This window comes from Phacochoerus africanus, chromosome 14, assembly GCF_016906955.1.
Source record: "Phacochoerus africanus isolate WHEZ1 chromosome 14, ROS_Pafr_v1, whole genome shotgun sequence".
NCBI classification, from domain to species: domain Eukaryota; kingdom Metazoa; phylum Chordata; class Mammalia; order Artiodactyla; family Suidae; genus Phacochoerus; species Phacochoerus africanus.
This window is the reverse complement of record NC_062557.1, coordinates 824,852-838,410: the sequence shown is the minus strand read 5'-3', so window position 1 is coordinate 838,410 and position 13,559 is coordinate 824,852. Positions and strand designations below refer to the sequence as shown.

The 13,559-nt window shown below is 55.2% G+C and overlaps 1 protein-coding gene across 10 annotated transcripts in view; it reads right to left on the bottom strand.

The window, feature by feature from the left end:
- The window catches only part of CCDC57 (coiled-coil domain containing 57), a 99,640-nt gene that overhangs the window by 20,070 nt on the left and 66,011 nt on the right, over window positions 1-13,559 (bottom strand). For 4 of the 10 annotated variants that reach the window (XM_047757003.1, XM_047757006.1, XM_047757005.1 and 1 more), the window contains 3 exons: window positions 7,949-8,052; window positions 5,183-5,302; window positions 4,653-4,875 (listed from right to left, as the gene is read on the bottom strand). In XM_047757003.1, coding sequence (XP_047612959.1) covers window positions 4,653-4,875; window positions 5,183-5,302; window positions 7,949-8,052 — 447 coding nt within the window. Of the gene's footprint in view, window positions 1-3,493; window positions 3,717-4,652; window positions 4,876-5,182; window positions 5,303-7,948; window positions 8,053-8,919; window positions 8,975-9,554; window positions 9,689-12,966; window positions 13,110-13,559 lie in introns of those variants that run through there. The other 6 variants (XM_047757007.1, XM_047757010.1, XM_047757004.1 and 3 more) reach the window with 5 other exon arrangements.

The following is a 13,559-nucleotide window of genomic DNA, read 5'->3' as shown; positions in this document are numbered from 1 at the left end:
GGAGCTGCGGCAGCCCTCTTGGAACCCTGGGGAGGGAAGCGTCCCAGAGGAGCCAGCCCGAGGCCCATTCACTTCCGGCCTCGACGTGCACGGTCTCAGTCAGGGTGTCCCGCTGCTGTGTGTGCAGGCTGCCTGTCAGGAAGGCTACCACCTTGGCCCTCTCCTGCCCATTCAATGACCACAGGTAATTTTCTATGGGTGTCAATAGACAGAGGTTGGGAAGCGTTCTGTCCCCTTCATCAGGCTGTGCCACAACTTGTACCCAAAGCATTTAAACGAACATGCAGTGCCCCCTCCCCTCGGCCGGCCCGTCCCGCCTCTGTCGGCTGCCCTGCCCTGTTTCCTCCTGCGGCCCGAGCGGGCTGCTCTCGCCCGACCCAGGCGCTGTTCTCTCGGGGCTGCGCTGGGAGGCCGTGCAGATGTGCTGCAGCCCCAGAGGGAAGACCGACACGTGCCCTGGCCTTGGCCGCCTGCCGCGCGAGAGGGACGAGTCCCCTGGGTCTTCCCCTCGCTCCCCCCGGAGCCTGCACCCCCCCACCCCACCCCCACCCTCCCGCCAAGCATCCCGTCTCGCACTCTCCCACCTGCAGACAGACAGGCTGCGCCTCCGCACCTTCCTGCAGGGTCGTCCTTGAGCTGTGGCTGCCGCCGGCCCTCCGGGCGCTCCATCCAGAAGGCTGGGTGACAGCTCCAGCGCTCCCTGAGGTGCCAGGAGGCCACGGTGCCGCTCTCGCTCCGGCGTCACGCAGACGACGGGCACTTGGCTGCCCGGCCGCCCAGCCTCCCTGCGGCGGCGGCGGCGGCGGCGCCAGCTGACCACGCCCCGCTCCCGCCCGCGCCGCCGCCGCCGCATCAGCACACAGGACACACGTGTGCTCAGCTCGAGGCGCACCGCACTGCTCGCACCTGCTGTGGTCAATCAGGCTTTAGGGCCGCCCAGCACACCCGCAGTTTCCACCTGGCCTGGGGCGGCTTTCGAGCCGCAAGCAGCAAGGAGCAGCTGCAAAAGCCCAACGTGTCACATGGGGCCCTAAAGGAAAGTTGCTGACCCGGATGCGGCAACTGCTCCGAGGCGGCCGGGGATGCAGAGGTGCTTGGCCTTTGCTGTCTTTGTTTTGCCCTCATCAGTGGGATTCGAGGCTGACAGCCTCTGCTCATCCAGGTCTGTCTCCCGTCCCAGACCCCCGGCAGTGGCCAGTGAGATGTCACCCTTCAGGCCAGCCGTCAGGCTGTACCCTCTGAGGGTAGCCTGCCTGCTCAGACAGCTTTCAAAGTCCCCCTTTACCCCGGGGCTCCTGGGCGGTGTCAGGGCAGATGCAGGCGTGGTTGCTTCTTAATCACGGGGCCTGGGGTTCGCTAGGCCTCCTGGGCTGAGACTGGGTGTGCGGCCAGTTCCCTGCCGGCCCCCGGAGCTCCGGGCAGTGCGGCCCAGGACCTCGCACGCTCTTCTCCAGGCTCCGCACCTGCTTCCCACTTTCTTTTCTGTGTCTCTCTGGGTAGCGGGTATTATGTAGCGTCACTCCAGTGAATTCTACTGAGTTCTTAATTTCAATAATTCCATTTTCCTTCTTTTTTTTTTTTTTTTTGTTGTTGTTGTCTTTTAGGGCCATACCTATGGCATATGGAGGTTCCCAGGCTAGGGGGTCCAATCAGAGCCGTTGCTGCTGGCCTACACCACAGCCACAGCAACGCAGGATCCAAGCCGCATCTGCGACCCACACCACAGCTCACGGCAATGCTGGATCCTTAACCCACTGAGTGAGGCCAGGGATCGAACCCACATCCTCTTGGATACTAGTCAGGTTCGTTAACCACTGCGCCACAACGGGAACCCCCACTTTCCTTCACCTCTTAGAGCTCTCTCTGGTTCTTTCTTAAGGCTGCTTGGCTTTTCTGTTTCCTTCTTCCTTGACTGTGTTTTCTTGCTGGCATTTTACTCATTTAAACACGTGGGCACAGTTTCCTGTACCCTGGCCTCATCCCTGGTGCCTCGCATGCATGCTGTTGCTAGCTCTCGGAGACGCCACCAGCTCAGAGTCACTCTAAGTTAAAGTTACAGGCCAACCAGGGTTTCAGCTGGGACTAAACAAGGAACAACCTTCCCGCTGCCACCAGAGCCAGGCCCTCGGTCCTTCCAGCCCAGGGAGGGCGTAGCCCTTTGAGTCCAGCGGTGGGGACACCCTGGGCTGTGCTGCTGTCGCCTGAACTCATCACCTTCCTGACTTTTGACGCCTCCTAAGCAGGTTTCCACTTTTTTTTTCTTCTTTTTAGGGCCACATCTGCTGCATATGGAGGGTCCCAAACTAGGGGTTGAATCAGAGCTGCAGCTGCCGGCCTACACCACAGCCACAGCAATGCCGGATCCGAGCCTCGTCTGCATCCTACTCTGCAGCTCATGGCAACGCCAGATCCTTAACCCACTGAGCAAGGCCAGGGATCGAACCTGCAACCTCATGGTTCCTAGTCGGATTCGTTTCCACTGTGCCACGATGGGAACGCCATGCTTTCACTTTTTATTCAGCAGGTTTCAGTGCAAGTCTCAATCCAGGCCCTCGGTCTGTCACATTATGAGAAACGGAAGCCTGGAGACTGATACTCAACTGAAGCGTATTTAAATGCGAAGCAGAAAGAAAAACACCCTCTCACATACAGGCCTCAGAAAGTTTCTCGTATAAAAATTCTCCTTTAAGATTATGTTGGGAAGAGAAAAACGTGTTTTAAGAGGCTCCTATGAGATTCTGAAAGCAAACACGGACAAGTTATAGGACGCAGTCAAGTGACTGTTCTCCAAAAGACAGCTGCCTGCAGCCAGCTGCGACCACTCGAGCTGAACCCAAGGAAGACACAGGCAACACGGAGGCTGCCAAGCCGTAAGAACAGCACAGGTGAAATGAGAATAGGTCTGAGTAGTTGAGGAAGAGTGAAAACGGAGCGGGTAACTTAAAAACAGGCAGAAGGCGACGAAAGATGTGATCTAGCCAATGAGACTGGAGAAAGTACCTAAGAGCTGCCAAGCACAGGACACAAAGACCGCCAGAGGAGGGCGCTGGCAGGGGCCCGCCGATGGAAGCACAGAAAAAGCCCAGGGCGCCAGGCTTTCTCAGACGCCCAGAGAGCGCATCGGGGCTGCAGAGCCCCAGGGATACGGACAGACCGCCAGTGGTCGCAGCTGTAGGAGTACTGTCCTGTCAGAAGAAGCATGTCTTATTCTCCAACCAAGACGTAAAAACAGCAGAAATCACTAACTAAAAGACAGCCCCCCCCCCAAATCACATGACTCTGGAAACTCAGTGAAAACCCATTTGAGGAGTTCCCTTGTGGCTCAGTGGGTTAAGGACCTGGCACTGTCACTGCTGGCACAAGTTCAATCCCTGGCCTGGGAACTTCTGCATGCCATGGATGCGGCCAGAAATAAATAAGTCGATATAACGTGTGTCTGACAAAACCCCCTATGGGCAAAGTCAAAAAACAGATGGAAAACCATGGAAAAATATTTGCAGCTCATGTCTCAGAAGAGGTCTATTTTCCAATTTATATAACAAGCTCTGACAAATCAATAAGAAAATTATTCTAAACCCAATGTACAAAGGGGCAGAGAATTGAAGACAAGGAAAAGGAGGCAGCTCCCGTGTGAAAAGACGCACACCGTCCCCCAGGAGAGACACCACTTAAAACGACACCTGTCGGCCTGGCAGAGCTGCGCCTTGATGACATTGCTGCAGAGAGAGGGTCTGGAGGAAGAAGCTGCCCAGCCTTTGCTGGGTGGGCATCAATTGGTTCCCTCTGATGGAGCCCAACCGACAGCTTTCCAAACTAGAGAAGCACGGCCCTGCAGACAGAGCCATCCCTACTTTGGGAATTTACATTTACGCCTTTTTTTTCCTTGGCTTTCTAGGGCCGCTCCCGCGGCATATGGAGGTTCCCAGGCTAGGGGTCGAATCGGAGCTGTAGCCGCCGGCCTGCGCCAGAGCCACAGCGACGCCAGATCGGAGCCATGTCTGCGACCCACGCCACAGCTCAAGGCAACCCACTGAGGGAGGCCAGGTATCGAACCCGCAACCCCACGGTTCCTAGTCAGATTTGCTAACCACTGAGCCACGATGGCAACTCCCCATTTATGCCTTTTGGCATTAATTTGCAATGGCCAAAGATGGAACCCACCCCAAACGCCCGTCCATGGAGACTGGCCCCGGGAAGCGGTGAGCTGACCGGGAGGGGCTCCAGGCTTGCTCCCTAGCCCGGTTCCCTTCTGTCCACATCTTGCTACATCTGATCTCACGCAGTTCCCACAAAGGTGCCCCTTCGCAGTGGCAAGGGTTGAGCGAGTTTCCTACCCTGCCAGGCTGCCCCGGGCCTCGGGAGCCTGAGAGGACACAGAGGCCTGTCCCTCCCAGAGTGACAGAAGGACCGTGCGGTGCCCCCCCCCCCACCGCCCCATGGAGCCATGGAGGGTCCCGGGGACCCGAGGGCACCGCCGTGTAGACACAGGGATGTCAGCCGGACCCTGGGCTGGGAGGCATGCTCCATCTGCAAGGGCCACTCAGGCGTAACTCAGAGGACAGGACTGCGGGATGGAGACTGCTAAAGCACCACGCGGCGGGCTGCAGGCAGCCAGCACCCAGACCGAGGGTCCCGGCAAGCTCGTCACCTACCCGCAGGGGAGTCGTCCTGGGAGGTGAGGCCAGAAGGGCTGGACCCCAGGTCCAGCAGCCTCCATGTGTCCTGGAGGGAACTGCTGGCCAGTGATGAGGAGCCCTGGCTGTGGCGGCCGCTCGCCTCCTGGAATTCCTGAGCCAGGCGCGGCCGCGGAGAGCGATTCTCCCTCCGAGGGGCTGGTCTGCAAGTCACCGTGGAGGTGCCGCGCTGCCTCTGTGACTGTGAGGAAAGAGAAGTAACCCTGGGAGCCACCCTCTCTCCTCCTGGGGCGAGACAGAGAACGTGGACATTTAAACATTTAAACACGAGAGGCGACCCAGACGGAAGGGGTGGGACTGGGGACCAGGGCCAAGCCCAAGGCCCCGTCCCTACAGCCGCAAGAAGGCTCTGAGGGTCGTGGGCTCTGGGGTCCCAGTTGGGGCCCCAGTCTTCCCAGGACCCAGTCCGCGGCACTCCCTTGCCCCCGGGGGGGCGAGGTCACTCAGGGCGCAGCCGCAGCTCTGGCTGCAGGTGCTTCCGAGCCTACCAGTCCGGGTCCCGGCGCGCAGCCTGGCCGAGCATCCCTTCTGTGGACGGTCTGTGCCAAGCGGGCTTGGCTTTTCCCGGAGCATTCGGACACGCCTTCTTTCTTGGCATTCTTCGAGTCCTGTCGTGGAAATTTAGGTAAAAGAAAGTCAGCAGGTCGTCGATGGGCTGCGTTACTAAGTCTTCCCTCAAGAGGAGGAAGAACCATGTTCCCCAAATTTCTGGTGTTCGGGACTCACTGGGCTCTGGACAAGCCCAGAGCAGGGACCAGGACGGCTGGTGGCTGATGATCTCAGTACCTCTCCAGCCCTCCCGGAGGCCGGGCACCCGAACGCCCCTCAGCTCTCCTGCAGTGCCCAGGGGGCCTGCACCTCGCTCTTGGGGCAGGTCTTTGGTGCCTAACTGAGCAACTGAGCCCCTGGGTCCCCTGCAGCCTGGACCCTCAGCACATCCTCCCGCAGGGGAAGCCCCTGTGGAAAGGCAGTCGGGCGGGTCAGCAAGGAGCACGGAAGCCCTGGACTGAGCAGAGAGTGGGTCACCTGCTGCGGGGCTGCTTTTCCTGCTCAGGCTGATTTAAGTTTTGAATTTTCGGCCAAGTAGTAACACACGCGTGTCTTTTGGTTTTGACTCCCAGTGCCTGGGTGGCACTGATACAGGCACCTTCTTAAGTTTGTTGACTGACTCATGGAGATTCTTCCTCCGTGGCTTCTGCCTATCCTTTGCTTACTTTCCTACCAGTTATCTGTCCCTTTTCTTTATCCCCCTCACTTCCTTCCTTCCTCTCATTCCTTCTGCCACGCCTGCAACATATGGAAGTTCCCAAGCAAGGGGTCAAATCAGAGCTGCAGCTGCCGGCCTACGCCAGAGCCACACCAGATCTGAGCACAGTTGTGACCTATGCCACACCTCGAGGCAGCACTAGGTCCTTAACCCACTGAGGGAGGCCAGGGATGCAATCCACGTCCTCACAGACACTGTGCTGGGTTCCTTTTTTTTTTTTTGCTTTTTTTTAGGCCTGCTCCTGCGGCATATGGAGGTTCCTAGGCTAGGGGTCTAATCCGAGCTACTACTGCTGGCCTACACCTCGGCCACAGCAACTCAGTATCTGAGCTGCCTCTGCGACCAACACCACAGCTCATGGCAACGCCGGATCCTTAACCCACTGAATGAGGCCAGGGATCGAACCCGCATCCTCATGGGTCCTAGTCAGATTCGTTTCAGCTGCACCACCCGGGGAACTCCCATGCTGGGTTCTTAACCTGCTGCGCCCCAAGAACGCCTGTCTGTTCTTTTCTTACTGATCTATGGTTCTTTTCTGTATGTTCTCTTGTCGCTTCCCATGCAGCATCACCTATTACTGGGAATAAAGAGGAACCAAACGGGGATCCCAGTCTTCTTTTCTCGAATTTTAAGATGAGTTACCTCACTGGGTACAAAGAACACATGACAGTTTTACAGCTTGAAGGACATCGATCGAGTTTAATAAATTATCTCACGTGCTAGAAAGAAGTGGGGCTCTAGATAACAACACATGTTCTACCATAACCTTCACGGATGACTTGGGAGCGATTTTTTTCTGAAAACATCCATCTAGAAGTTGAGGCAACCCGTGCAGACGACCTCAAAGCTACCAGCTTTCCACCGCCGCCCGCAGCGGGAGGCGGAGGCCCCTGCGCGCAGGCGCGTCCGTGCGCCCACGCGCGCCCGTGGGGCGAGTCGGGCGGGCGCTGCCCCCCACCCCGCGCCCGGGGCCGCTCGGCCTCCCTTCCTTCCGGCCTGTTTCCCTCTCCCCAGAGGCCGCCGCCCCGGCTCTTGGGCCAGCCCTGCTCCGGTTCCGGGGCGCAGCCCCCACCCGTCTCTCCCCGGGCCCCCGGCCGACCTCGCGCGGTCGCGGGCCTCAGACCCCGCCCTCTGCCCCCACCCGCTCGCCCTCAAGCGCCGGCGCGGACTGGCTGTCGTCATGGCGACGGAGCGCGGCCGCCGCAGGCTAAGCCCCGCCCTCGCGCCGCCACGTGCGCCCCGCGGCGGGGCCTCTAACCCGCCCGCCGCCTCCGTCGCTCGGGACCTGCGGCCCCTGCCCTGCCCGCTGCCCGCCCCCGCCCGGGCTTGCTCCTCCTCGCCAGCCGGCCCCACCCGCACCCGGGACGGACTGTCGCTGCTGCTGAGAGCAGAGCAAACGCGCGGCACCTCGCGGCCAGGGGGCCCTCCGTCTCTCACCTGCCTATTTATTTTTTTCTTCTATTTTCTGCCTCTTTATTTCTTTAAATAAACTGCAAAGACAGAGATACCCTGGGAGTGTAGGTGTAGAACACCCATAAGGATTAGACTGTAGACTTTAGAACGCTCCCACATCCTTTAAAGAAGCTGAGCATCAGGCGTTGGAAGAGGACAGACACGTGCACACGCACAGCTCCAAGGCACTAGTCAGAGTGAAAATCTCGGGAAGCACAGAAAAGAGAGGCAGGAACACGGCCACCCCCGCCGAGAGCAGAGGGCATCTGGCACACACAGTCAGGCTGTGACCCCCGAGGACGGCCCCCGCCTGGCTGTCCGGGCCGGCGGACAGAAGCTATGTGAAAACGCATCTCCATGATATAGTTCGTAATTTTTAAAACCGGCAGGAAACACTGACACACTGGAGTGCTGAAAATTGGAGACTTGTGAAACTGTATTTACTGTATTCTGAAGTTTCTGTAATGAAAATGCAGTACTTAAGCAATCAGTAGGAAGTTATTAAAAATACACTTCTTAGATCAAGGAGTGTTACCTGAGTTGTGAGACCGGGCTGCAGCTGTCCCAGGGGTGCCTGAGGTGCCTCACCCGCGCCACCCGGCGCCTCGGCGACGGGGAGGGGGGGACCAGCCGGCTTCCCTGCGAATGAGATGAGGGAGCGGGTTTGTCGTCTGTGTGCACAACCCTTGGGCTTCTTGCATGCTGAACAGAGTCCCCGGCCCTTCACTCACAGAGACTCGGGGTGGACAGTCGTGAGGTATGTGACACAGACTGGCATTTCAGCAGAATTCGTGAACACGCAGAAACACTGCGGCTTCTCCAAGTGGCTGTAATGAACACACACGTTCACAGACCCCGAGACACACCCTCTCAACAGCACCCAGATGGAGGAAGCAAAATTCTAAGGGTGTAACCTTGAGGACTACTCTTGCAATCAATCAACGCTTCGGCACTCGGCCTCACTCGGGAATGATCTAGGCATCAAGTGAATGTGCCCATCAAGTCAATTTGTGTTCTGTTACCTAAGAATCTTGGGGATTCATCTTTAAGATGACATGCTACAAAACATAATTACTATTGAAACGGTATTTCTCAGAATAACAAATCAACCTGGTTAAACAGAGGTTACTGAGGGCTCAGAGTCTGTGTGGAAGTTACGTGAAAACCAATAAAGGCAGCCTCACTAAATCGGAGTTGGGGGGCACAAGGGGAGCCCTCACCCGAGTCCTACTCCCATCAACACAGACCCCAAGGGACGAGACCACCTCCCCCCTCCATCAGGAAATGAGGCTGCCGCACTGCCCCCCGTGGGAGGAAGCTTTTCTCCTCGCCCAGCAACAGCCCAGCCAATGCGCTGTCACAACCCAGCCAAAACAAGCCGCCAAACTCTAAGGTCTCAGTTTCCTCCAATGAACATTCTGATTTTTTTCTTTTTACCTCTGCGCCTGTGGTATATGAAGTTCCTGGGCCAAGGGTCAAATCGTAGCTTCATCTGCAACCTACACTGCAGCCTGCAGCGAGGCTGGATCCGTAACCCACTGAGCAAGGCCAGGATTCGAACCTGCATCCCCACAGAGACAATGTCAGGGCCTTAACCCACTGGGCCACAGTGGGAACTCCTAGACCTGTGACAGCCCTTCCCAACTGCCCCTTCTTGTCTACGAGTTTCCTCTTCTTTGTCTCCCCAGACCTGCATGGAGTCCATCATAATTGTATGTCCCAAATTGCAGTTCTTTGCTGCTCCTGAATAAACCCATTTTGCCTATAAAATAACTGGCTGTTTTACTGTTTTAGGCTAATAGTTAAAACTATTGATATCGACCATATTGGAAACTGAATCAGGAGTTTCCGTCGTGGCTCAGCAGTGAACGAACCCGACTAACATCCATGAGGACACGGGTTCGATCCCTGGCCTCACTCAGAGGGTTAGGGGTCCGGCGTTGCTGTGAGCTGTGGTGTAGGTTGCAGATGCCGCTTGGATCCCGCATGGCTGTGGCTGTGGCTTAGGCTGGCCGCTACAGCTCTGATTTGCACCCTAGCCTGGGAGCCTCCATATGCCACAGGTGCAGCCCTAAAAAGATTAAAAGAAAAGAAATTGATTCAGAGGAATTTTTTGAAAGCTTACAGATTCCTTCATTTACCGAGAGCAGGGACGGACACTCTGCAGTTCATGAACATCTGAGCTTAGTTCCGACGCCACAGTCCTCCTGAGATGGGGCCTAAAGGAATGCATCCCTTTGTTCCAGGTGATAAAAGGGCATGTGAAGGACAAAATCTGGAAATGAATTTATTTTCCTTAGTTTATAATACCTAAGTTTAAAGGCTATACAATCTAGAAGATACACAAATGGCTAACAAGCCATCAAAAGACAGATGCCCACCATCATTCGTCATTTGAGAAAGGCAAAATCAAAACGCGCTGAGATGGTCCGTCGCACCCCCAGGACGGCTAAGATCAAAAAGGCAGAAAGTAAATGTTGAGAGAAATCAGAGCCTCCTATGCTGCTGGTGGGAAAGTAAAATGCAGCTGGGAGTTCCCGTCGTGACTCAGCAGGTTAAGGGCCTGACTAGTATCCATGAAGAAGCAGGTTCCGGAGTTCCCGTCGTGGCGCAGTGGTTAACGAATCCAACTAGGAACCATGAGGTTGCGGGTTCGGTCCCTGCCCTTGCTCAGTGGGTTAACGATCCGGCGTTGCCGTGAGCTGTGGTGTAGGTTGCAGACGCGGCTCGGATCCCTCGTTGCTGTGGCTCTGGCGTAGGCCGGTGGCTACAGCTCCAATTCAACCCCTAGCCTGGGAACCTCCATATGCTGCAGCTGCGGCCCTAAAAGGCAAAAATAAATAAATAAATAAATAAATAATAAAACGCAGGTGCTGTGGAGAACAATTTGGTGGCTCCCCAATGCGTTCAAGGTTGAATTACTGTATCACTCCAGCCCTTCCGATTCAAGGTATACACCCAGAACTGAAACAAGTCCAAACAAAACCTTGCATGTGAATTTCCACAGCCGTATTATTCATAACAGCCAAAAGACAGAAAAAACCCACATGTCGTTTACTGATGAATGGATTGAGGGGGGTGCAGCCACACAAAGGAATATTACGGAGCCATGAAAAGGGGTGAAGCACAGACACTGCACCACGACCGAACCTCACACACACCCCGCTCGGTGAAAGAAGCCAGACGTAAGAGGGCACACGACACGCGGCGGCACTGAGGTGAAATGCCCAGAACAGGCAAGTTGTGGAGGCGGAAAGCAGGGTGCGGGGCTGCCAGGGGAGGGGCACAGGGAGTAACTGGAGGGGACAGGGTTTCTTCTGAGGCAACGAAAAGGTTCTGGAACTAGATGGGACTGCGTGAAATGACAACGATCGTACACTTTCCAATGGTCTACCTGCTGGAGGCTATCGTACGTATTCTACCTGAGTTAAAAAGACACTTTGAAAAAGGCTATGGAAAGTGTTAACATCTCTGCAGTTTGCTCCATTTTGATGGGCTTGTCGGTTTGCTCTTTATTGCCTCCGCCTAAAATATGGAAATGTAGTCTTCACCTTCTAAGAAATATGCCCGAACAGCAGAGCTTCCGTGTCTTACGGAAACAATTTTCTTTGCTTTATGTTGAGTTTATTATGTTTCATGACTTGAAAACAACAAAGCTTTCCCACGTATGAGAGCTAAAGTTCTTTACAACGGCATTCGTTTCTGTGTTTATTTTTATTTTATTTATTTTTGGCTGCACTTGCCGCCTGTGGAAGGTCCCAGGCCAGGGATTGAACCTGATTCACGGCTGTGACCCGAGCCATAGCAGTGACGATGCCAGATCCTTAACCACTAGGCCACCGGGGAACTCCCTCTGTGTTTATTTTGAAATATTCGTTATCACTCTCACCTGAGTAGATAGATACTGTATCTCAGGCAGCCGTGACCCTATTTTAGTGTTCAGATCTCCTGGTGGCTTTTTATATTTTTCCTCATCAAACTGAACCTAGCTGTAAAATGAGATGAAACGCTCCGGATGCCCTTCTCACCTGAAATCATCTGAGATTTCCCCGGGCCCCAGAGAAGCCCGAAGATCAGTTCTTAGAAGAAGGCGGATGCTAGAAATAATTAGGTTTCAGCCGCTATGGAGAGCAGTGTGGAGGTACCTTAGAAATTTACACATACAACTACCATATGACCCTGCAACCCCACTCCTGGGCATCTATCCGGACAAAACTTTCCTTGAAAAAGACGCATGCACCTGCATGTTCATTGCAGCACTATTCACAATAGCTGAGACATGGAAACAACCCAAATGTCCATCGACAGACGACTGGATTAGGAAGATGTGGTATATATACACAATGGAATACTACTCAGCCATAAAAAAGAATGAAACAATGCCATTTGCAGCGACCTGGATGGAACTAGAGACTCTCATCCTGAGTGAAGTAAGTCAGAAGGGGAAAGACAAATACCACATGATATCACTCATATCTGGTATCTAATATACAGCACAAATGAACCTTTCCACAGAAAAGAAAATCACAGACTTGGAAAACAGACTTGTGGTTGCCCGGGGGCAAGCGGGAGGGCGTGGGAGGGCTCAGGAGCTTGGGGTTAACGGATGCAAACTCTTGCCTTTGGAATGGGTTTGCAATGAGATCCTGCTGTGTCCCACTGGGAACTGTGTCTAGATCCTGACGTCGCAGCCCGACCGTGGGAGACTCGGAAAAAAATCAATAAAAATACAAATAAAGAAATGATTAGGTTTATTTGAGGCGTTTCCCAAGGAGAGCCGCCCAATCGGAAAAGACGCTCCGCTGAGCCACTTTACACCGTGCTTGTCAGTGAAGGGTCGTCCAAATCACGTGGCTGAGGACCTTCCCAGCGATGGGCCGGGTCCCCAGCTGCTCGCAAAGGTCCTCTCACCAGAGGCCCGAAGGGCCTGCCTGGCGGCGCCAGGAGACCACGCGGCGCTTCGTGTCCTAACCCGGCTGCGGTTCTGTGCCCACGTGGTCACAGTCTGACTTCTTTCCCTGCATCCGGCGTCTGGGAGGCCAGGAGCCTGCAGCTGTGGCTTCACATCTGTAGCTGGTGTGCCTGCTCCACGAGGCCTGACTCTCCACTTGATGCTCCTGGTTCATTCACGGTGCGTGATGTTTCAGGGTTATTCTGCGTCAGCTCTCACGGGACTTGCCCCTCTAAAAGCTATTTTCACCCATTTTTATAGGTCAGATATAACAGTCACCGTCCGCTTTGAAAACAGGCATGAACATCTTAGATTAACTGTATCTAGAACGTCGGGGGAGGGGATGCCTTTACTTCGCATGATGCAGAGACAACCCGATGTAACTTCTCAGTTGCACTGTTTTTTTTTTAGGGTCGCACTGCACCACATGGAAGTTTTTGTCTTTTTAGGGCCGCACTGGCGGCAGATGGAGGTTCCCAGGCTAGGGGTCTAATTGGAGCCGTAGCCACGGGGGATCCGAGCCGCGTCTGCGACCCACACCACAGCTCACGGCAACGCCAGATCCTTCACCCAAGGAGCGAGGCCAGGGATCGAAGCCACATCCTCACGGATCCCGGTCAGGTTAACCGCTGCGCCACGACGGGAGCTCCCTCAGTGGCCCTCTTCCTGTTGGGAGCTCCCTTCAGATCTGTTACTTCTGAAAGTTACTGGCACGGTAACCACAGCCATGGTAAGTCTTTGTCGTCTGTGTGACCAAAAAAAGTTTGCCATTTCAGTCAACAAAGAATGTTGCCTGCCACGAAGCCAGCTGCCACCTGTGCCCCTGCCCGTCCCTCCACGTGCACCCTGAGGGGACCCAGGATGGAGAGAAGCCCCAGGCAGTGAGGAGGCACATGAAAGGAATGAATTCAAAGGGTCCAGGTTCTGGCACCTTCCCAGAGGAGAAAAGCACTAAAATCTTTAACCGGAGACGCAGATTCTGGGGATTAGCAGTAACCTTTGGATGTTCAACAATTTCTTCTCAGCAAGAACTGCTGCGCGTGCTGTCTCCTCCGTCACCTCTTTGGAACAGTCCTCGGGAGCCACAGGGAGGCTGCCTCCTGCGCTACCGTCCTCGCTCGTGTTCCCGAATAAAACAGAATTCCCGGAGTTCCCGGCGCAGCTCAGTGGTTAACGAATCCGACCAGGAACCATG